Raw genomic sequence first — 25893 nt, forward strand, 5'->3', positions numbered from 1 at the left:
GCTAACTAGAAATTGTATATAAGAATTTAAGACAATTTTTTGCGGAACACTAAACCCACAGCAACATAAACATCGTATTGTTATAAATTATGAATCGTCTTAATATTGATTTTCCGTACATGCCATTTAGAATTACAACTGCCTAATTGACTAATGTCGGACCAGGTATAGACACTACTTGTTTTTTCATTGTTCAGTTTTTCACGTGACTGAGCCCATATTATGTGTGAATAGCTTTGTTTGTCGCAACAAACATCAGTCTGCATACGTGTGTTGCTCAGTTCGTTACATTAACACTAGAGGCAGGAAATCGAATTCGAATAAAAGAAGTGTTGAACAAAAATATAGATTCTGTGGAACCATTTGGAATGAAGGCTCACTTTGTAAAGAATATGAAATATATAACACTAATTACTGCTATTTTATTCTGTTTTATATATGTCTGTGGATATGCATCTATTATAAACAGGCTGTTAAACCACGTGTCGGTAAAGGTATTGGAGAACTTTAGGAAGGCGGACGCTAGCAACGATAAGAATTTGTGTAAGTTCATGTCGGCTCCTCTCCTCTTTTCGTGGTCCTTTCCTTTTTCTTCTAACTCTTCTTCTACTTCCATGTAGTTTTAATTCTTTCTTATGGTTTGTTTTTAAATCAAAATTGTTACGCAGCTATTAGCCACTGCCATTGTTTTCATCGCCAGTGGTTTATTCTGAATCCACTGCTACTCCTGCTAGTTTTCTTTTCCTCTAAATTTTCTAAAATCTATTCTTTATCTACACATTTGTGCTCATATTTTCATGCTAGCAGTAGTAGTAGTAATACTACTCAGAGTAGTAGTAGTAGAAGTAGAAATAGTAGTAGTAGTTTTAGAAATAGTAGTAGGAATAGAAGTAGTAGTGGTAGTAGTAGTAATAGTAGTGGTATAAATAGTAGCAGTAGTACTAATCGTAGTAGTAGTGGTATAAATAGTAGTAGTGGTAGCAGTGGTATAAATATTAGTAGTAGTAATGGTAGAAATAGTAGTACTAGTAGTGGTAGAAATAGTGCTAGTAGTGGTATAAATAGTAGCAGTAGTACTAATCGTAGTAGTAGTAGTGGTAGAAATAGTAGCAGTAGTACTAATCGTAGCAGTAGTAGTGGTAGTAGTGGTATAAATATCAGTAGTAGTAGTGGTAGAAATATTAGTAGTAGTACTAATAGTAGTAGTAGTAGTGGTAGAAATAGTACTAGTAGTGGTAGAAATAGTAGTAGTAGTAGTGGTAGTAGTGGTAGGAATATTAGTAGTAGTGGTAGAAATAGTACTAGTAGTACTAATCGTAGTAGTAGTAGTAGTAGTAATGGTAGAAATAGTAGTACTAGTAGTGGTAGAAATAGTAGTAGTAGTACTGGTAGAAATATTAGTAGTAGTACTAATCGTAGTAGTAGTAGTAGGAATAGTACTAGTAGTGGTATAAATAGTAGCAGTAGTACTAATCGTAGTAGTAGTAGTGGTAGAAATAGTAGCAGTAGTACTAATCGTAGCAGTAGTAGTGGTAGTAGTGGTATACATATCAGTAGTAGTAGTGGTAGAAATATTAGTAGTAGTACTAATAGTAGTAGTAGTAGTGGTAGAAATAGTACTAGTAGTGGTAGAAATAGTAGTAGTAGTAGTGGTAGTAGTGGTAGGAATATTAGTAGTAGTGGTAGAAATAGTACTAGTAGTACTAATCGTAGTAGTAGTAGTAGTAATGGTAGAAATAGTAGTAGTAGTAATGGTAGAAATAGTAGTACTAGTAGTGGTAGAAATAGTACTAATAGTGGTAGAAATAGTACTAGCAGTACTGGTAGAAATATTAGTAGTAGTACTAATCGTAGTAGTAGTAGGAATAGTACTAGTAGTGGTATAAATAGTAGTAGTAGTGGTAGAAGTAGTAGTGGTAGTAGTGGTAGAAATATTAGCAGTAGTACTAATCGTAGTAGTAGTAGTAGGAATAGTACTAGTAGTGGTATAAATAGTAGTAGTAGTAGTGGTAGAAGTAGTAGTAGGAGTAGATATATGGAGCATCAGTAGCTTTCTCATCTAACCAGTAATGTAAATAACTTGCTTTCTAATTTGATTGGAAGTTTGCTGGTGATGAGCTCATTATTAAAACAATTATCAAACTTTGATCTTGAACGTAATCACATTTTCCATTCCTTCTTTCTGTTCATATTTCTTTTCCTTATTTAATTTAAGGAATAACAAAAAACAAAACAAAAGTAATATAATATATTGAAAACAATATAATTTTTTAAAGATAAATATTATATTTTGTTGCATTAACAATACATACTGTTAGAATGAAAAAAGTATGAAACTTTTATAATCTTGTGGTAAACGCATTACACGCAGTTTACATAATTTTCATGATAGTCTAAACGCATCGACACTATCAATGTTATCACCAACAAGCAACCACAATACTGCTATCTAAGGTTAATGAAAGCGAGATACTTCCACTGTACATGGACATTACGTCACATCTGGCAGCCTGCTTTGCTTCGAGATCTGGTTAGGTCCCTTGCGGGAGGATATGACAGCTTTTTCGGCATGGAGTGATCAGTGGTCCTCAACAGATGCTGTAAACCACGCCCTAGTTGATGAGCCATCTGTCGGACCTCCTGGTTTCAACCTTCCACAACATCTGTGGACAACACTTAACACTTAACCGTTTCTGGTCAGGACAGAGTCATTGTGCAGTCAACCTTGTCCGATGGGGCCAGGCCACTGATTCTTCCTGTAGGTTTGGTGCTCTATAGTCCATGCCGCACATTATGAACAATTGTCCACTGACAATGTTCCCCGTTGGACTGCAGTCTTTGCACCTTGCTGACCATGATGTTCTAAAATGGCTGAACATGCACAGCACACGATAAATAAATTAACAGACGAAATTCATCATCAATTTCTAAAATCGATACCATACATCAGAAACAGTGTTTATATATGCGTATTAATGCACCAAAGGAATTATTCAACAATCGAGAAGGAATGTTTGGCTTTGATATTGGCATTACAACATTGTGAAGTTAACCTTGGTTCAACTCCTTCATCGATTGTTGTATTTAGTGACCACAACCCCTTTACGTTCATCGGATAGATGATAAAGACAAATAAAAGACTACTAACATGGATTTTTTTTTAATTACAGGAATATAATCTTGACATCAGGCACATAAAGGGAAAAGATAATTTAATTTCAGATACACATTCCCGTGTATATAAATGTATTATTGTATGTACACTGTTTGTAATTCATAAGAGTACTTATGTTTTTCTTAAAACTCGTGTATAATTAATCTATGGTAAAAAGAAAGCTTTATCATATGAATCTTTTCTTATGGGGAAGGTGTTACATATATCTGATTTAATTCATATTTATTTTAATTTAATTCTTTGTCAGTTTTCAATTTTTTATTCTATTATATGCTGTTATAATGTAAATTTATTCACTGGTTATGATATTTTCCCCGAAAATCGGTTGACCTAAATCATTCTTTTTGTAAATACCAGGCGTTGATATAAATCCTGAACTTGTTTCAGAATTTGTAGCAACCTTCGTAAACAACTTTTATTTTATTTTAAAATGATTGGTTCTGGTCAGAGTCATTTTTGGTGTGCGTGATACAAACACGATCACGTGACCCTCCCTTTCGATTTCGCAATTCTGTTTTTTCCATTATTGCGCATTTTTAGGTTTAATAGAGATGCATAGAGAGAGATTTCTCAATGTTGGGCTTTTTACACTGATGTCAAGTTACTTTGTTGTAGCCAGATTTTGAGTTAAATTTTCTCCAGATCCGTTGGATTTCAAAAGGATTAATTCTTTTTTCTCTGGAAATATTTTGAGGAGTGCTGAAACAGAAATTTTGGAAAGACATTGCTTACACATTTGATTTGGATTTCCAACACCGGAGTGTTATTATTTGTATTTCTACAAGGAACTGTAGATAAACACAGTACTGACTTCAGCATACGTCATAGTCATCCATCTTGGATTTTCATCAGGATTCGAACTTGAAATTATTAGAACATTTATTACTAGGAATGTTTGCAGTTTAATTCGTGGATTATCCTTGGATTATGTTTAGATTTGATTCTGCCTCTCCTTATTTCATTGTTACAGGATTTTTCCAGAGAAATAATTTGTTAAATTTGAAAAAGCTTGTTATTTTCACCTTTTCTGTGTTACTATTTATTCGAGCCTAAACACGTAACAGAACAAAGTGGACAGTGACAAACACAGCATAGTCGGCTTCTTGGACATTAAACGCTTAGCCATTCATTCAATGAGTGAGGAATATAGAGTAAGCGAAATGGCAAACCAGCGATAAATAACTCAAACTTAGATATATTTGTATTTAATTAAAGTTGATCCAAGTCATTGATAATGCTTTAGTTAAGATTACTACCGACCACACGTTTTTTTTTTTTTTTTTTTTTTAAAATTCTTAATCTATTTCGTTACTGACCAATCCGGTGGCCTAGTGCTTAGAGCGTCCGGCTCGAATGTGGGAGGTCGTGGGTTCGATCCCCGGCCGAGTCATACCAAAGACGTCTAAAACATGGTACTAACAACTGCTCTCTTGGCGCTCAGCATTAAAAGGTTAGTGTCAGGACTGGTCGGCCTGGTGTCAGGATAATGTGACTGGGTGGAACATCATGATACATGTTTGCGGCATGATGCCCTAGTGCTAGACATCATTAGAAACTGCCACACTGCAGATATTGTAGCGATATGACTGAAACGTTTTTAAAGCTACGTTAAAAATCAAAATCACACGCACAAAGACACTTTTTCATTACCCATTCCGTTGGTAGGTTTGTCTGTAAATTCCTGCATCATTCATATGTCCATGTACATAATCCCGTGACACCTCGTTTCCCCTGTTGCGTGCGACGTTGGTCCATCGATCGATCGAGTCTAGTAGAACTTACATGGTCTGACAGACCAACAAACAACGGGTGGGGTGGGATGAGTTAATCGAAGTTCTGGTATAAAAATAATCTCTTTTAGAATCCAATATGGAACACATCGTTCACCGTTATGTCACACAGCTAAAAGCTTTAAAGCTGACATTCTGTTTCATCGCTTTCAATTTCGTCCGCCATCGTATCGCCTCGTGGTTGAGACAAGACTACAATTCCAATCGTCCTGTGCAGATCATGCTCTCATAATCCTGGCGACATATGACACACATCCGCATATTGTCACAATCAACAATGTGTGCACGTCCGTTTCTCCCGCTGTTCGCCTTGTACGTTACTTCACTCACTTTTGTCGTAAGCTTTGAACAATCCCAGCCTGTGACTCGAAAGCTTGAGAGACAAACCAATATGTCTTTAGTAAAGAACAAGCATTCCTTTCTCCTGGTTTGACTCTTTCTCATGACAAACGGCTGTCATGATATCGCTTTGGCAGCTGCATGACATCTTTGATATTGTTTCCTTGATAGAGCGTGAGAATCTTCCATTTGCTCCCTCTACTCCTAGTACTGGGGAGGTGTTTTTCTTTCAGGAACAAAGCCGATGCGGGTGTGACAATTCCACCTCTAGTCGGCACTTTTACAAGTGGTGCCAAGTCTATTCTGTAGCGCCCCAGAGTTCCTTAGAAGGTAACCAGGAAAAGACTTGTCGTCAGTCTTAAATATGCTGTTGAGACAATATCCATTCATGAAATGCTGTACTTCATGATCTCGCCGACATTGATTTTTGCTACCACTGCTTTACTGTAGTAAACGTTACCGCCTAGAACAAAAGTGAAACTTGTTTAGCCTTAAAGCGTCGTCATGGCACCTCCAGAAGAGACAAATAACCTCTTTAGCTGTGCTGCGTTGATATTTGTTTTGAATAGGAATTTGCCAATATATTTCCTCAAATACAGGTGTGACGATCGTTCCAGTATCCATCAAAAGCTTGTTATTGAGACCTTTGATGCTGGTTCTTATGTACAATCTTGCCTCGGTAGCAACAGAATGCCCAGGTTATGGTCTTTTCCCCATGGTTGGTTTCTATTAATGTCGCGGCACCACCCCTGGCGCCTACGCAATCACCGCGCCGTGCCGGAAGTAGCTTGGTCCTTTGTATTTTTTTGCCACCTTGGTCAGGTTTGATTCTGGAAGATTTTTCTTAGCATGTCCTCTCTGGCCTCATTTTAAACATTTAACGCGAGTCAGGGATTCAGAGTTCGAATGTTTATACGAATGCGCTCTAACATGTATTCTAGAGACTTCACAGCGATCAGACGACTTTTCAGAGATGATTATTTCGTTACGAAATTATCCTATCATCTGCTTTAGCGGAACCATCACATGCCCCCATAGCCACTGATTCTGATATATCCTTTGGTTCGTTTGCATCGGCTCATAATTGACGATAGTAGCTACGATTACCCTTGCTCTGTTGTTTCTGCGCGATCAAAGGTATCAAATTCAACGCCTTGGCGTATTTCATTTAAACTTTCTAGTTGTGCCCGTTGAATGCGAAGTCGCATATCCTAATCTACCAGTGGGTTAATACAATTTTCCTTGACCAGACGTTCAGTTAAATCTTCTGGTGGTGTCAGATAAGCTAGGTGAACATATATGTCACTTAATTTGTTAACTGAGCTGCAGTCGTTTGTATCGATAGGCATTCGTTTTGACCGCTCGAACATGTAAGCATGTATGATTAACCCTGCTTGTCATGGTTATCTTGATATCGACGTTATAGTGAAACACTTTCTCGCAATACACTCCAGCAAATAATCAGATTTAGTTTACTTTGGAAAATTCAGCGATTCACGGCCTAGCATAAAATCAATATTTCTAACCTTGTAAATTAATTTTTCAAATCAAGTGTGATCAAAACGCACCCATGGATAGAATGATTGCATTTGTTTCAGAAACTTTAAAATTGCACTAATGTTATGTACCAAGTACCTGTACTTGTTTTCTTCGTTCCTGTTTTTTACCGTATTAATTGTAACATTTTACCGTATTAATTGTGAAATTGTACCGTATTAATTGTAAAATTGTACCGCATTAATTGCACAATTGTACCGCATTTATTGGAGAATTGTATCGCATTAATTGAAATATAGTAATTGCCTTCATCTAAAACGGGGGGACCCCGAGTGGCCGAGTGGTCTAAAGCGCTCTCCGTTACGGATCACTGCCATCTCACCTCAGCGTGGGTTTGAGTCTCGGATTCGGCTAATGTGGGTATGTGAGAAAGCTTGCCAGTAGCTACTCGTAGGTCGGTGGTTCTTTCCGCGGTTTTCCCGGGTTCTTCCTCCACCACAAATACTGGCCGCCATGCATAGCCTCTAGTGCGCTGGCAAATGCCGTTAAACCCAACAACAACAACATCATCTAAAACGTCGTGTATTACCAACTGTTGTACAAGCACTTTTGTATTGTCTAACACGCACTTAGATGTGCTAATTTGTCTTGTCAGCTATTTGCTACGCACTCCAATGGAAATACATGCATCACATATTTCTTAGATCCTTAAAACATGGCGGTACAAATAATACTAAGCCAACCCTTGTAAAGTAACCATTTAATTTTTTCTCTTCCAACTGAACACATCGGTGGCATCGGTAAAATAAAATCATAATCGTAGTGCATGTGATTGATGTATTGTGTTCTAGCCAGTGTACCGTAACTGGGGGCCGTGTGTCATATTTTGAATTTACAATCTTTATATTATTTGGGTAAAATATTCTAGTCAAATTTTACGTTCCTGAGTAAATTACCAGATTCAATATCAACAGTTTCAACGGAAATTATGTGGTTGCCTGTTATGTTTACAAACATAAACAATGACCACAATAACAAGGTCCCACCGAGATGTTTGACTTCGGATTGCTAGCCATAGCTCGTTAGGACAATGTTTGGTATGAGAGAGAGAGAGAGAGAGAGAGAGAGTTTGCTTCCGTTTTGTCGCCCCTTTAGCAAACCGTGCCCTTATCCGACAATTAGCCACACAATAATAATAAAGATACTAACTAAAGAATAGCAACAATTGTCATTTATGTCCAGCAAAGATTAACAACAAAAAATTAATAAATTTAAAACACACTAGAAAAATATGCATATTCCCATTCCAGCCATCCATCCATCCATCCATCTACGAACAGTACAAAACTGACTACGAACAGTGCAAAACTGACTACGAACAGTGTAAAACTAGTATCCAGCTAGGCTAAGCGCTTTCGCCTCTTAATGACTCTTTTTGAAAGGCAAACGGATAACATAGACAAAACAAACGAATAAAACAGACAAACCGTAGTCTTTGTGAAACTTTACATGACTGACTTGTTGGGGATGCTGAAGGATATATTTCATATTGACCCAGAAATCGAGGAGCCTTATCTGTTATTTTATGTAAATTTATTTATGCGCAAATTATATCCCATATATTTCATTGTTATAGTTGTAATTATTGGTTATTGGGTGACTAATAAGCAAATTTATAGAATTATGGAGAAGAGAACATACAGGGTGCAAAAAGGTAATTTTATTTGTGAATGGCTGTCTTTTTTAAATCGTCTTGGTTTAAATCGCTTGGTTTTCAATGTATTAAGGCGGCGTATCGAGTAAGATTCATTTTCTTTCCTGGTTTCGGAAATCCATTATAGGTTGTGAGCAATTGCTATAATTGTTATATCACTGAAAGTGTGGCCATGGGAGGAGAAGTGTTCTGCGACTGGGCTTCTGTGCAACTTCTTTGTCATCCAATCAGATCTATGAAGGTCGATCCTATTGTGTAGTTTTTCAATTTTTCCGACATACTAGATGCTACAGATCCTGCATGTGATGTGATAAATTGCACTCTCTGTTTTGCACGTTTTGTTTGATCCATGTTTGTTCAGTGTTTCTCTAGTCACTGTGCTAGAAAGTCCTGGTATATCATATGTTGGCAGGCTTTGCACCTTTTATCGTCACAGGGGCCAGATTGAATAGTGTGTTCCTTGTTAGTGATGGGCGTTAGCTTCTCCCTGACCAGGATGTCCTTGATTTTTTTTTCCTCTGGTAGGCTACTACAGGTTTGTTCGGGAGTATAAACTTTAGTCTCTCACACGATTCCACGATGATCCAGCGTTTTCCGATGATTGTACCTACTTTGGTGTTGTCTGGATGGTAGGTCGGGACAAATGGTATTCAACCTTTTCCTTCTCTCTATATTTTAGTAGGTCATTGCGGTTTGTTTGTTTCGCCCTTTGGGATGCCTCCGCAATCATGTCTTTGTCATAGCCTCGTAAAGTCATATGTTTAGATAACTCTTCAGACCTTTTTTTTAACGTTTCATCGTCGGAGCAAATTCTGCGTATTCTGTAGACATGCATTACCTTAAACAGAGCTGTCAGCAACTAAGAATTGCATGATTCTGCTAGCAGGTTTGTTACGGTAACATAAGTTGGATAAAGCCAATACATCCACGGTGTTATGTATCATAACTTTAGCGTGAAATGGTTCGTTTTGCAATCACGTGATCTCTAAATCTAATTTAAACTTAAATAGTCAGTTTGTATTCCATCGATACATTTTATGCATTGATTTAATTGGAACAATTACAATCTGAGTATTAAAAAAATACAGAAACAAAAAATAACTAAATAAAAAGCAGCTTTAGTATGCAAAGCGAATACAAATCCAGCATGATAATACAATGACAGAAGGACAAACAAGAAAAAATATAAGATATAAGTACATACCTCATTGTAAGTATTGGAAATAGATTTGGCTGTCTCATGATACTGGATTTTTTTATAGATATATTTACACAATTATCTTTCATCTATTTAAAGTGATTGGAAAAGTGTGCAGACTTTCCTATATATGTGTACGCGTGTGTGCGTGCCCGTTTGTGTGTGCTTGTGTGTGTGTGTGCGTGCGTGAGAATGAGATAGTGAGTATGTTGACGGTAATTTTAAAAATCTTTTAATACCACCTTCAGCATGCACAATTAAGCAAAGCGATGACATTAAGTGTTTCAATTGTTACAACTTTGTATTTACTTCTTCAGCGATTTTGATCTGTCGTAATTTTACTATTTATGAATTTCACAATCCTTATATGTGTACGTGTGTGTGTGAACGTGTTTGTGTGTGTACGTGTGCGTATTTGTGTACTAGTGTATGTGAGTGTTCGTCTGTTTATGAGTGTACGTTTGCTTCTCTGCTTGCTCTGCTTGCTCGCTGACATGCGTATGCACTGCTTTAAAGTTTAAACTCGAGTGAAGCTATTTAACAGTTATAAACAACTTAGTGTTTTCAACGTACGCAAAAGAATGAAAAGCATCGTACGTCCCATCGCTATTTGAACTCAGATGGCTGTATTCAGAGTCTAGAGTGATTTTGTTTTATTCCTTCCTTTATATAAACAACGTTCTATACAACATGTAAGTTAAAATTATATGGTCAGTATGTTACAAAACATTAATTGTAAAAAGTGATATAAAATTTCTCCTCTTCTATTCTCATTAACTTAGTTTGTAATAAAAGCCTGCTCTTTCTTTGTGATGTCCATACGCATATAATATATATTTCCTAGTCAAATTTTGAAACAATCTTTCGATGTCTAATTATTTCCTAAATAACGACATGCTGTTTAGTCTTTTGTAAATACACAATTAATAAATACTCAGAATGTAGCTCAAAAATAACTATTGACTGATTTTGCTTCTTTGTTGTATCCTTTCATGGTTAGTTGTTCAACGGAAGTGCTTTTAAGAACACCAACTCTACCATTTTTAAAAAGAGTCTCAACTCTATATACATAACTCTACCATTCTCAACTCTATATACATTACTCTACCATTCTCAACTCTATATACATAGCTCTACCATTCTCAACTCTATATACATAGCTCTACCATTCTCAACTCTATATACATAGCTCTACCATTCTCAACTCTATATACATAACTCTACCATTCTCAACTCTATATACATAACTCTACCATTCTCAACTCTATATACATAACTCTACCATTCTCAACTCTATATACATAACTCTACCATTCTCAACTCTATATACATAACTCTACCATTCTCAACTCTATATACATAACTCTACCATTCTCAACTCTATATACATAACTCTACCATTCTCAACTCTATATACATTACTCTACCATTCTCAACTCTATATACATTACTCTACCATTCTCAACTCTATATACATAACTCTACCATTCTCAACTCTATATACATAACTCTACCATTCTCAACTCTATATACATAACTCTACCATTCTCAACTCTATATACATTACTCTACCATTCTCAACTCTATATACATAATTTTTAAAGGAGCTTAATTCAGGACATTTAAAAAACATGTCTGTAATCCAAATCTACACATTCTGTGGTCTTGAAATGCAATTGTATTCATTTCCAGTGGATAAGCGGTTCCAAACTAAATAACTTACTCCAAATTGAAACAGAAGCTAGTTCTTGAAAAATCATAGTTCATAAAAGCGTGTAAAATATTTGTGTTGTACATGACCAGAGGTCGTACCAATTGGTATCAACTTTGAGATAAATATTACCAGACATCATTTCGCCAGCCTAATGGTATACTTTCTATGATGTAATTGAAGTCTTTTCTATCATTTCGGTTTTGATCTCAGGATTTGATTCGTATATTATTTCTCGAATAGCTTTACAAGGTAATAATCGAGCTACAAATTATAATGTAAAGTCCTGAACACGAACAATTCCTGCTTCTATAAATTCTGTGAAAACAAACGTTTTATCAGCACATGTAATATTAGGATTTAAAAAGGGAGGTTGTTCAAATATATTCCTCACATGAATATTATTTCTAAGTTTTTCCCATGCATGAAACATTTCTCTGTAAAATATAGGGAGGGTATCCAAGTGTTGCTTATTTAAGGGCATCAGAAACAAGTCTTTGCCAACTTCATGTTCAGAACAGTAGATAACAAATAATCACAAGCAGTTTTCCACATAGCATGGCAATTCACATCAAAGAGTCTTTTTAAAACGTTTAGTCTGAATGCATACATTTTCACCTTTATATCAGTTAACTTTAGTTCCTCGTTTTGCTTATCGCCAATTAGTGTATAATAGTTGACCAAACGGGACTTTCTTGACCAGATAAATCTGAAAAATAATTGTTTCATTTCATCCAGCATCATATCAGGAAGAGGCTGAATTTAGACTATGTGCCATACTCTAGATGCTGAATTGACACTTTGTACCATACTCTAGAGGCTGAATTAACACTTTGTACCATACTCTAGAGGCTGAATATTAAGGTAGTAACTATTGTAATGTTTCCTTGTATTGTCAGATATCTCTGTGTCCACAGTTGCACTAAGTTTTTATCTTTAGACAATATATCATTCCAGTTAAGCTGCTCACATACCTTTGGATATTTTCCCACATAAGCTCCTAAAATTTAGATGACTTGATCACAAATTTGAATTTATAATTGTTTGCAATATTCATCAGAGAGTTTAGCAGATCCAATACATTGAAGTTCTGTTGTTTTTTTTTTTCCTTGTTCACGTTTGCACCAGATCTTTTACAATACAAGTACATTAAAAGATTGTTTAATTGAATGTGTGTCCGCTAATGTCAAGGTTGTATCTGCATGTTGACAGATTTTGCTTATATTACTAAACAGTGGGAGTGGAATACCTCTCATATAAGGATTTGCTTTGGTAGCGAGCATTAAGTAAGAATTTTGCTGCTAATACATGTAGCATTGCTGATATAGAAAAACCTTGTCTGACTGAATTTTAGTTAAAACGGGTTTCGTTAGATGCTCATTGAATGAGTGGCTAACTCTGTCAAACGCTTTTTTTTTGATCAATGTTTAAGATATATCCCTCACGATTGTCTCTCTCAACCATATCTATAATATCTCTGACAGTGACTATATTATCAGCAATATCTATCCCAACTATACAATATGTCTGAGTTAAGGATGTAGTTTTGGATAATACCAGATTTAAACGTGTAAACAAAATCCTTGCCAAAATTGTTTAATCTACATTTAGTAAACTTATGTGGCGCCAATTGTTCAACCTTTTATTATCTCTCTTGTTTTATAAATACACGAATATAACCCCAAATCTCATCGATCTCGACACAGTATTGTCATTCTTAACAGCCTGAAGAATGTGCAACAAAGTATCATATTTATAATCATACAATTTACAATACCACTCTACTGTCAATCTGTCAGGGCCGGGGCTTTAATTTCTAGCCATCCCTTTTATAGTTGTATCTGTTTCACCGACTGTTATTATGGCATCACACTTATCTTTATCCTCATCAGGTGCAAAGCAGTTTTCGAAATTTAAGAGTGAATATATGCAATTCACTGCTAGTCAAAAGTATTATCTCGTCCACACCACTATGAAATGATCCACATCACAAGATTATAGTCTTTTATATAATCAAATGAATGTTTAATATTGTTTTAGAATATTATATTATTGACTAATGACTGTTTTTGAACAGAAAATTTAGGGGGCCCCGAGTGGCCGAGTGGTCTAAAGCGCTCTCCGTTACGGATCACTGCCATCTCACGTCTGTCTGCGTGGGTTCGAGTCTCGGATTCGGCCAATGTGGGTATGTGAGAAAGCTTGCCAGTAGCTTCTCGTCGGTCAGCGGTTCTTTCCGCGGTTTTCCCGGGTTCTTCCTCCACCATTAACACTATCCGCCATGTATAGCCTATCGTGTGCTGAAATATGGCGTTAAACCCTGCAACAACAAAAAAGAAAATTTAATTTTAATTTGAAACAATATTTTTAAATTTCATAAATCTGTGATTACTTTAACCTACACATAAACCACGTTGTCTATCTTTGAAACCTTACATGCCTACCGCAGAATTTAATTGAATCATACAAAATTGTTGTGTATCAGTGAAACGTTGTCCCAGTTGGTAGTGTTCCGAATTTATATACTCAATCTGCAGCTATTCCTAATCACGTGTCATTTTTGCCAAGGACTCTAATATTATGTTTAGTCATTGTCAGTTGCAGGTTATATTTATTAATTCTTTCTTTAAGTACTATGATTTCATATTTTCTTTCATGAACAATAATTGAGTCTTGACGCCCTCTTTGTCGCTGACGTCTGAGCAGTAGCACTATTTTCCGTCAAGTCACACTGTGGAAAGAAAGCTTTGATGCTTTGGATCTCCCGAGAAGACGATTGAGAAAAGGAGTTGTCGCGCATGTCTTTATACCACTCATGCAAGCGTCATTCATATATTCTTCGTTTTTCTTCTTGCTTCATCATCAAGCATTTGTCGAGTTGAATTTGGCTGGTATGGTGGTTATCACATCGTGAGTCAATGCTGTTACTTTTTCCGCTAGGTGTATAGCGAAGCATGAGACAATGTTCTTAATGCTCTGCAATTCTAAACCCTTTCTGTTTCTTTTTGTAGCTTCTAAGAGTGTATAATCACTTCTCTCAAACTGTTGATTTCCAGAGTATTATCAAATTATGCATAAACGATTATGTTCACCGTGTGGTGACGACCTGTACTAAACTGAAGTTCTACACGAAGTAGAATGGAATTTATAGGGTGGAAATGAATCTTGCTGCTTCTTTGGTCAGGAAAGAAATCAAAAGCCCACAAAGCATAACCTCTTGTATAATCTGTTTTTGCCTGAACCACTCGGTTCAGTAACCAACATGTTAAAATGATTACGCAGATACAGCGCCTCCCAACCTGAAGAATGATATTTTAATCAATGACTTGGAAAGCAGAGGAATTAAGGGAGGAAGATGTAGCCATAACAAAGGTGTTCAGAATCTTGAGAATGACAATGCAAGAGATTTCATATGTTCAAGACACGTTTATTCAGTGCTAAAAATCTTGACATGAAATACAAAGTTACATAAGAGCCAAATGGACATCGTAATAAACAAAACAAACTGATCAAATTGCAATACAAACAAGTCACTGTACAACATTGTCGATTCAAGTGTTCCTAGACTTTTTAAACTCTGTAATGTTCTTTGAGTCTCTACACCATTGACGATCTCTAATTCTCCCTCCCAGTGTGTATTTTCATTCATATCGATGTCAACGATGGTACTACTGTCCTAAATTTGGTTTTCCTCTGCGTCAGGTTTGCTGTCCCTCTCGATAGCACACGTTTTTATATATCACATTGTTCTCTTGATGAAGTACGTCATCAACACAACTATTTGGCATAGGGAGCCACTTTGTACTCACATACACGCACCGCTTCGAACAGAACGAGTCGCTCATGCACATTTGAAGCAGCAACCACAGATACTGTTCAGAGATATGAATAGAAAGTCATGATGTCTCGGCGGGAACGGTTCGTAAAAATAAGATGAAAAGGTCAAGATGCATTTTCATGAACTCATCACAAATAGTCCACAATTAATTCGCTGGTAAACAAAACACCAGAAATGTAATCTTAAACCCACAAACCACATGTCGTCACTATTCAAAGCAAACAGTTTTTGTAAAAAGGTTTTTGGGAATCATCTAAGACTTGAATAATGTTAATGACTTCTTTCCGCGGAGTCTGTTGAAACGCTGGAAGGTCTTGTAATGGTGCTAAGCTTTTTTGTTACCCTTGTTTGGTTTGGTGATGGTGTCTTTCAAAAATCAACCTTCTTCTCCTTGTCGTCGCGGGGTCGTGGCCGATAACGTCGTTTATATTTGTGACTGAAGTATTATCCTCTAAGAATCAGTCTTAGTATTATTTGGAAAATTGTTTTAAGAAGACATTGTCGAATTCTTTTGAGTAAGGTAAAGTGATGTGGTTAAAAAGCTGCACTCGCTTCAGGTATACGATTTGGTACAATTTTTCCAAAGGGTAACTGACGATTATGTCTGTTGGCAGGCATACAAATTTGTGCGGCTTGTAGGTGATCCAGCTAAAGTGTTGATCCTCTCCAGACTTCAAAGCTTGTTTCAGCACACCACAGTTTACCAACTGACTAGTTCGATGGTTCAGCGTCAATCCTTTGAATTTGCAGTCGTGTGCAATTTTCCTCTTTTGTCTCGTTATTCGTAGCCATACTGTTTAGGACCAATCGCCACTAGCAACACCCAGTTTCTTGGTTTCATGGTGCTTGTTAGTCCAGGCCCCTATACGGTCTCCTTCGATCTCGGGATGAGGATGATCAGGACGATGGATGTAGATGCAACTGCCCGTGTCAAAGTACAGGAAACAATCCTTTAACAGTTATAAGACTTCATGCAATTTTAAGCGAGCGTAAGCAGTCACGTTTTCAGCAAAGATTGCATTTTAAAATTCGCCGTCCTATGTAAACTCTTCTTCGTAATTCACCAGAATCAAATTTTGGCGAACGCCGTCCACATGTTTAATTGCTTTTCCTTGGTTGTTAATCATGGCGTAGGAGCTGGAGGGCTCCGCCAATTACTCCTTTTTTGGTAAACACGGTCTTTGTGCTATTTTTTCCACACGCAATTCAGCACGATTTTGGTACCCAAGCTGTTTCTTTCGTTATTTCCGATTTGTTGTAAAAGTGATGCCTTACTTGGAACAGGATTCTGCTTTGAACTTTACTTGGTCTTCACGATTCTAACATAAGGAAAAATGACCGCTGACTTCATTTTTAGTTTCAAAAAGGCATCCACGTAGCCCGAGAAAATGCCTTTTTGTGAGTCGTAGTCCTTTTGATAACCTTTCTGTTTTGGAAAAGTGGCAAACTGTGTATACTTCTAATACCTGGTATCCCAGTTTCATAGCGCAAAACTATTCCACGCTGACCCACGTTTCTATAAAAACGCGTTGTTCCTGGGTGTTATGACAAGGCTGGTCTTGCTTAGAAGTTCAGCAGAGATGTGACACAAAGGGAACAGTTTTAGTTGGCTATAATATAGAAGACGGGATGGTGCAAGTGGGTGAGATGCAAGACTGCGTTTGATCAAACCTTTGCACTTGTCGAATGTTTTTCATGTTCATGTCAGCAAATGTGGTTTTCCTCCTGGAGAGTGACAATTTTTGCACACTAAAGGATGAAGAGTACACACATCCAGGTGTTTGGTTTCGTCTCCTTTCTCCTCGTTTGCGTGGTACAGCAAGCATGTGTCATTCATGCATCCTCCATATAAACTCTCCCTTGGGTCTATAGGGTCTACCAGGTTGTACTTTCCTAGATGTGCTTAACATCGGGATTAATTTTCGTATGTCAATTGTACTCGCTCTCCTACATTTCATCCATTCCGTATCATTCTTGCTCTAACTTCTGGCGAAATAGGTAAGTGTTCTTGTACAGTTCTTCCATGGTGTACTGTAAGACTTTTATTTCGTGTCAGGTTGAGGCTAACAGGTCTGGCATTCGCGAAACAAGGATCTATTAATTCTGTAGACGGTCTTGCTGTCTATTAAGTCCCAGCTATAACATTTTTTCCTGACAGTCAAAGGGTTTAACCTTTATATCAATCATTAATAGGTATTTGACTTACACTATTAAGATATTTAACTTGACTTTATAAAAGCACCATAGCAACATGAACAAACACATATCTAGGCACAAACGCAACCAGTGCGGAACAAAGCAAAAGACAATATTTGAATAAAACATATACAAAGATTTGAAACGCATCTAGAGGCTTTCAAATGAGCTAATAACCATAGTTACATGTTGAATGGAGCCATAGTTACAGGATGATGCTACTAATTTTCAGAATTAATTATTATGCATAAGAATTGATCCAAATTTCAGATTAAAAGAAACAATATTTACCATGAAATTATTGACGGTAAAAATGAATTGATGAAACGCAACATGGTAGAAAACGTCGTGGAAAATCAGATAGCATTGACGACCTACAGAATGATGGCATGGTACCTTTTTTGGTATCTATTTTAAATCAAATTATTTTGACATCTGATACTTCCAGAAAAGATAGACAACGGATGTTATCGCACCCATTAAAAAAACACAGTATAAATATGACAAAACAAGTATTGACAAAATAGCTGATTACCAGACATCAGCAACATATTCACTTAAATGTTAAAGAAATGATTAGCTAAATGGGTCACAGAAAGGTTTATTCTAGGTGAAGATATGCTCTTTTCGGAATCAGATATTACGTTGTGCCCACATCTATCCTAATCATATTGATCTATGTTGTTTGGCTAAAAAGGCTTTACGTTTCGTTGATCATGAAAGTGTTTGATTGTAGGAATTTATTCACAGGAGTTTTCTTTACCATAAATTAGTTAAAGACAACATCAGCAGTAAACTGTTTACGATACTGCAGATGTCAAAGCTTGGATCCAAACGAAATTTGGCTTGACAAGAATAATTAACTACCCGGCCGGCGTAAAGCAAGATAGTTTTTCATCATCAATTTATTTAAAACGTTAGTTCTAAATAATGTTAAAATACACATTTCTGACCAGAATAACAGTCAATTCTTTGAATTAGCAAGTCAAGTTTTTTATGTTAATTACATGGTTGCTTCGCCGGAACTGCTACTAAACTGTAAAGAATTCAAAATAACCAAAACGAATATGGGTACATATGGAAAATAAAAATAAAAACAAAAATGTTTGTTTTTCGAAATTGCTGATATTTAACAGGTTTTGAATTTTTTTATTATATTGCATGTATGATAGAGACGGTATCTTAGCATAAATATATTTGCTGTGTACTTGATACATACATACATACATACATACATACATTTTTCGCCAGTTAAACTGAATGCTTCCTATCGACAATATATTATTTTAATAATAAAAATTATTAAGGGTATTCACATTTGGAATCACAACTGTCAGATGGTATAGTTAGATGGAAGTGAGGCTCATATAGTTTTAATTCTTCATTAAATATTTCAATTTGTACTGAATTTATATATATCTTAGTTTCCATGACAATGCCGCTGCTTCTGAAAGGAAGAATGTTTTGTATGCATTCACCCGTGTCACTTAAGTTGTCACTATCATTTTCTTTTATTCCCCGTAACAAGTAAATACTTTTGATAAATTGGATTAAATGAGTCGAGACGTTAACTAGATAAGTTCCTGATGATTCGTTCGAAGCATTACCCTCGCAATTCTTTAGTCAATTATAAGCGTGAAAGAGGAGGTAAATCTATCATTTTGACTGATTTCGTTAGCGCGAAACACAGAAACAACTGTGTGTAACGCCATGTTGCATGCGGGTCCTATATTGGTAATATTCTTAAAAAGCAACCCTATTGTTGTTTATAATTATAATTGTTATTATTATTATCATTGTTATTATTATTATTATTATTATTATTATTATTATTATTATTATTATTATTTCAGATGATGGGGTGATCCAAGAGAATATCAGACGCGTAATAAATGTAGAATCTACTGGCACATATAACAAATGGGACGATGCATTAAATGGAACCAATACTCCAACTGAGAATGTCCCGAACGGCAGTCAGACAAAGAATAGTATGTTTAAGCAAGATAAATATGTTGCTTATAATAGTTTAATCTTAAATAACAAGATTATATAAAATCATAACAAGCATTTCAGTTTTCCAAATATAAATTGATTTCAATAGAATATAAAATCAAGTGAAAAGATTAAAAATAACTTACAGTGTATCAATTCCTAGAATGTACTCATAATTGTATACTCAATTTCTCACTAATCCAGCAACTGTTACAAGGTATTCCAAGCGAAGCTTCTAAATTGAATATTTACTGCCATGATAACTACACTGAATTTAACACAATTACATATCCAGTGTTTTTACTTCAGTAGAATCTTGTGAACGTATGGTATTACTGAATTCCTGGAATCTTTTGCATAATCCGATGAAATTAATTAAATAATCAAATCCTTGAATAGATTAACTTTAGTCGTCTACGTACTGACTGTTTAAATTTATCCACACGGCTATATCCAACGAATATATAAGTATAAATGACTGTTTTCCTCTCAGTGACCAAACTGAACAAGGATAAAATAAATCTGCGTATGGTCAATATATAAATGCGTATGGTCATTATATAATGTCCATTTGGTTTCTAATAAATAATCACAATAATTTCTAGAATACATTTCTTACGTAACCCTCATTCATAATCGCGGGACATTCATTAAGTGCCTAGGTGCCGATTTCATCTTAGCTATCGGTCTTGTCATGAATTAAACTCTTACAACGAAGAGTGCATGAATTCTACTATACTATTAATGCATTGATTAAAAGGATTTAAAATATAACTGTCATAGTCTCACACAACTTAAAAATGATATTATAAATTCAAATCATAAAATACTGTAATAATGAAATAACTAAACACGCACAAACAAACACACACACACATATATATATGTATACATGTGTATATATATGTGAAAATCCTAAAGCAAAAGCTCCTACCTTATATATATATTGTTACACGCACACGGGTATTTACTTGACCGAGCGGTTGTCAAACCCTGGCGCGATTCTCGCTAGAAGTCATAAGTTTCCCCGACTTTCCAAAGACTTCCATACAACCTCAGTTGTAAATCAGAAAGCCCGACGTGTCCATTCTATACCTAAATTTTCCTCTAATTAATGCAAGACCACAGATAAACCAAACTGTCAACTATCCATCAACCGTACATCTGCGTGTTTTGGCTTCATTATGTTTCCGTACCACCAACCGTTCACGCCTTAGAACATATACGAGTACTCCCTAACAATGGGAACTATTTTAACTCCGCCACCTTAGGCCAGTCAATGTATGCTTTTCAGGCACATTTCGCCGATATAACTGCACCATATTCGCCCGCATGGCGAGATAAACGGTCTCTGCCAAGTCCTTTTTTATTTATGCCCTTGTGTAATTTACCGGTTTAATACCGTAAGTGCTGTCCTTGCAGTCACGCTACCAATGTATACCACTAGATTTTAATATGTACTATTTTACGAAAGGGACAGTCATTCGGTTCTGGTCGGAATTCACTACTAGTGAACCAGGACATCATGGAAACACACTAACACTTCACTCCGTGACGTTTGCTCCTATTGATTAGCTCATTAGTTCGGGCCAGGAATATTTCCATGGCGCCAAATTCCAATAATCAAACAAGTAATCACACAAATCTAAGAATTGCTTAAAACGGGGCACTACAACCACGTGCACATACTCTAAATTTACTACAATATATATATATATATATATATATATATATATATATATATATATATATATATATATATATATATATATATATATATATATATAATGTGTGTGTGAATACTCTGTTAATGGAATATTCTTATCCCTCTCATTTATGATTTTCGGCAAAAGCCCGATAAAACAAGCACTATTAGCAATTCATCAGACTGCATGGTCATTTCAAAATAAAAAAGGTGTCTTAATGTCGGCTATGAAAAGAAATTCGTGAAAAACGGAATAAGTCTACATCATTCTTTTTCAGATATTGTGCCATTTGTCATGAATGAACACTGCACATTTATTCCATTGGGTCCACTCATTGTTCCAGAGAAACACACCGATGAAATGAACTGGTCGTATCAGCAGATGATTCAATGCCCGGAAGTTTGTTTAGATGTACCTCAGAAAAAGCGTCTCCGTCTTGACCTTGATTGCACCGAAGGTCACGAGAGACTGGTTGTCACGGAGACAATGAATATATCCGATATTTACCATATCTCATACGGAAATCATTGCCTTCATCGAATAATTAATAAATGCTGCGATGATGGCAAATCTATTCCGAATGTGTTCCATTACGTTTTGTATGGCTACAAAGCCTTAAATATTTACACATTAATGAGTTTACTAAGTGCAGTTCGATTCCAAAAGCCTTGTCTCATTTTAATTCATGGTCCAAATCTACCATTTGGAAGGTATTGGGACTATTTCATACATATATATTCCAATGTTATACACGTCGTACGGGACATGCCGACTACAATGGGTGGAAAAGAACTAGGATTCAAAGAGCATGGGGCGGATATTGCAAGAGTTGAAGCCATAAAAGGTAAACTATTTTTCGCGTTAAATACTATACATTGTGTGGAATACAAACATTATTGAATTGTCATTCAAAACTTATCATTATTGGTTTAAAAAAAAAAAAATTGCTTCAACGCCACATGCTTGTTTCAGTACATGTACATGACGCTTAACCAGCGAAAACGTTGTCCTTAAATTGTTTGATTTCTGTACAGGGGGATCAAACATTATTAAAATCCAGCTCAAACATATTGGTGGAGCTTTTTACTAGCCACGTTATCCGCCCAACCCTCCGTCCGTTCGTCAGTCTTACATCGTTGGCTTTTGGAAAATGCATTTAACGGAAACTATTGAAACTTTATACACGATTTTATATTGATCGGACCTCTGAGAATTTCGAACTTGAGACACTTTAGTCACTATGTAGACACGTTACTGATGGCTTCGTTTCTTAACTTTTGCTGTTGCCAGAGTACTTTACTGGAAATAGTTGGAAGTGAATCGTATTTGGCATGAAGCCTTTATATTTATAAAATCCTTGAAAGTTTGTTAGTGACGCTAAAACCAGGCCCAGTCCAACCCAACGCCCTATCATGTAAAATATGTATGGCTCGTTCTCCTGAATATTTATATCCGCGGCATAACTTTGCCAACGATTCTTCGATTTGACATGTAGCTTATATTGATGGGCACATTAATAGTGTTGATTTTCTACTTTGCAAGCCGGTGTTTTATAGGAGTTATGGTTACTGATGGATTCTAATTTGGATATTGTCAGCGTAAAGTTTCTTTGCAAATCGTTTGTTTGATTTCATCCAAAGTTAGCACGCATGTAAATGTAGATGAGACCTTAAATGAGTGAATTACCGGCACGTAATCATTGACAATGCCTTTTTCACCAATACATGTCATCACTGATAGTGTTTTTCCAGCGTTCCATATCCTAATTGACGGTGATGTTCCATCATGCAATCACTGACAATGACGTTTCAGCGTGCAATCATTAACAGTGACTCTCAACCATTGGCTTTGCAAAGGTCCAAGCCATTATTGACAGCGATTTGCCGCATTACATACATTGTCATTACTTTCTAGTATCCATTAATAAACAGTGACTTTCCAGCATTCCATGTCATCATTCACAGTGACCTCACAGAATTCCATACAATCACTGACAGTGACCTCACAACATTCCATATAATCAAAAACAGTTACCTCACAGCATTCAATGCCATTATTGTCATTAATTGTAATCGTAGTTAGCACATTAAAAACAAAAAACACTTTCTTTTCCCAACATATGAATTACTCAGCATTAACTAAATTGGTCCTACAGCTTTATACGGATGAGAATCTAATTGGTCTTTAGTTTCCTTTCTGCTTACCCAAGTGCTCATTTGAAAAAGTTATGGCTTGCCAGAGAGGAAAAATTTTCTAAAATAGACTAGAACTACATTCGTGGGTACTGAACTGAAAGTACTAATTGTGACCCGATTCCTGATACAAATTACATTGCATGAAAGTCTTTGAAGGATCATCATCGTCGCCCCAGGGTCATATAGCCTTAGTACACCACTGTGTCTGCAGGACATGGCTGATTGTATCTAATCACATTTACGCAAGTTTGGGTTTGATAAGGTTCTTTTTAACGTCTCGTGTAAAGCATGCATTGCCATTATTGCAATGTATTAAACCTGCTTGACAGATGATATGAACTGGTATTATTTCAATGTATTACACCTGCTTCACAGATGATCTGCCCTGGAATTATTTCGATGTATTACACCTGCATCACATATATGCGCTGGTATTATTTGAATGTATAACACCTGCTTCACAGATGATATGCGCTGCTATTATTTCAATGTATTATACCTGGATGACAGATGATATGAACTGGTATTATTTCAATGTATTGCACCTGCTTCACAGATGATCTGCCCTGGAATTATTTCAATGTATTACACCTGCTTCACAGATGATATGCGCTGGTATTATTTGAATGTATAATACCTGCTTCACAGACGATATGCGCTGCTATTATTTCAATGTATTATACCTGGATGACAGATGATATGCACCGGTATTATTTCAATGTATTATACCACACATATGATGTGCAACGGATTTATTTCAACGTATTATACCGCACAGATGATACGAAATGGGCTTATTGCAATGTATTAGACAAAGTAGATGATATGGAACGGGGTTATTTCAATATATTAGACCACAGAAACGGGTGTCACGGAATTGTGTATGAGTTATATCAATATGTATATGTGATCAAAAATGTACTTGGCTTTCGTTGCCGTGTACAGCGTCACCCGATGGTGGTATATTCTTTCCGGCTCTAGTTATTTCGAAATACTGAGCAAAACTCAACCCATGATGCATGTGCAAATTGCCTGCAGTGAAAACCTAAATACCTAGCTGCGCATATTTGTCACAGCTAGTATACATATAGAGCAAATTCTCTATAAACAAATTACATTACGACGAGTCTTGTGAGAAAGCTTACCCCTTTACGGGAGCAAATCCCCAGCTGTAGAGCTGCCTTCTACATGGTTTGATGTGGAGTCACAGAACTCTGTGTGGTTTCTTGTAACGTGTACGCTGTGTCTCGTGACGTTGGTTCGGAAGAGTATACTGGTGTTCACAATGAGAGGGACCAAGGCTTCGCGAACATCGGGTCTGTGTTAAATGTGAGGGCTCTAGAGGGATCCTTCAACAGACTGAGAGGGGCGGACCATGCGTGGGCGTTTCTCTGACCATTGACTAGAGCTAGTGGAACCGGAGATACGTCTTGGACGTCAGATGGGCGCCACGATAGTTATATATATATATATATATATATATATATATATATATATATATATATATACATATATATATATTAGTTATGAGGTCCATGTTGTTATTTTCACTATTGCTATCTGAGCAAATCTACATTCATTCCCATTTCAATATCGTTATATGAACGATACATTCAAATTTACATGCATTCACATTTTAATATCGTTATATGAACGATACATTAATAATTACATGCATTCCCATTTCAATATCGTTATATGAGCGATATATTCATAAATTTATACATATCCCTATATCCCTTGTTGTATAATAAGGCCTTGTTTATATTGGGGTGTAGATGATATACTTATATTTTGTTGATCGGTGATAGGACTTAATTCACGTTTGTTCGAAATTCCATTCGTTAAATTCATGATTGAGTTTTCTGGTTTAGTTACTTGTTGTTGATAGCTCCATGTTAGGAACTTTATAATTTTCTTTATCTTTTTGTTTATAATGGTGTCAGATTTGTTAATATTTAATTTGCGTTTATAAACATCTTATTAAAGCAGTTGCTTTGAATGTCTTGACTAATCCAATCCCAACCCGGCTTCATCTTGTGACAACGGGTTTAGTTCAATGTATTAGATCACACAGATGATATGCAACTGGTATATTTAAATGTATTAGACCACACAGGTGACATGAAATGGGGTTATTTTAATGTATTAGACCACACATATGATATGCAACGGTTTTTTTAAATGTATTAGACCACACAGGTGATATGAAATGGGGTTATTTTAATGTATTAGACCACACATATGATATGCAACGGTTTTTTTAAATGTATTAGACCACACAGGTGATATGAAATGGGGTTATTTTAATGTATTAGACCACACTTATGATATGCAACGGTTTTTTAAAATGTATCAGACCACACAGGTGATATGAAATGGGGTTATTTTAATGTATTAGACCACACATATGATATGCAACGGTTTTTTTTTTGCAATGTATTAGACCACACAGATGACATGAAATGTGCCTATTGCAATGTATTAGACAAAGTAGATGATATGCAATGATTTTTATGTATTAGACCAATATGATCGT

At 36.0% G+C, this 25893-nt stretch overlaps 1 protein-coding gene across 1 annotated transcript in view; it reads left to right on the forward strand.

The window, feature by feature from the left end:
- The first annotated feature begins 244 nt into the window (after positions 1–244).
- Positions 245–25893, forward strand: part of LOC149783614 (uncharacterized) — a 28728-nt gene continuing 3079 nt past the window's right edge. Inside the window, exons 1-3 of the mRNA XM_089933143.1 lie at positions 245–543; positions 19312–19449; positions 21437–22003. Of these exons, the coding sequence (XP_089789269.1) occupies positions 369–543; positions 19312–19449; positions 21437–22003 (880 nt within the window). The 5' untranslated portion in view covers positions 245–368. The remainder of the gene's footprint in view (positions 544–19311; positions 19450–21436; positions 22004–25893) is intronic.

This window comes from Sinohyriopsis cumingii, chromosome 14 (assembly GCF_028554795.1).
Source record: "Sinohyriopsis cumingii isolate HCF-2022 chromosome 14, ASM2855479v2, whole genome shotgun sequence".
Taxonomy (NCBI): Eukaryota; Metazoa; Mollusca; class Bivalvia; order Unionida; family Unionidae; genus Sinohyriopsis; species Sinohyriopsis cumingii.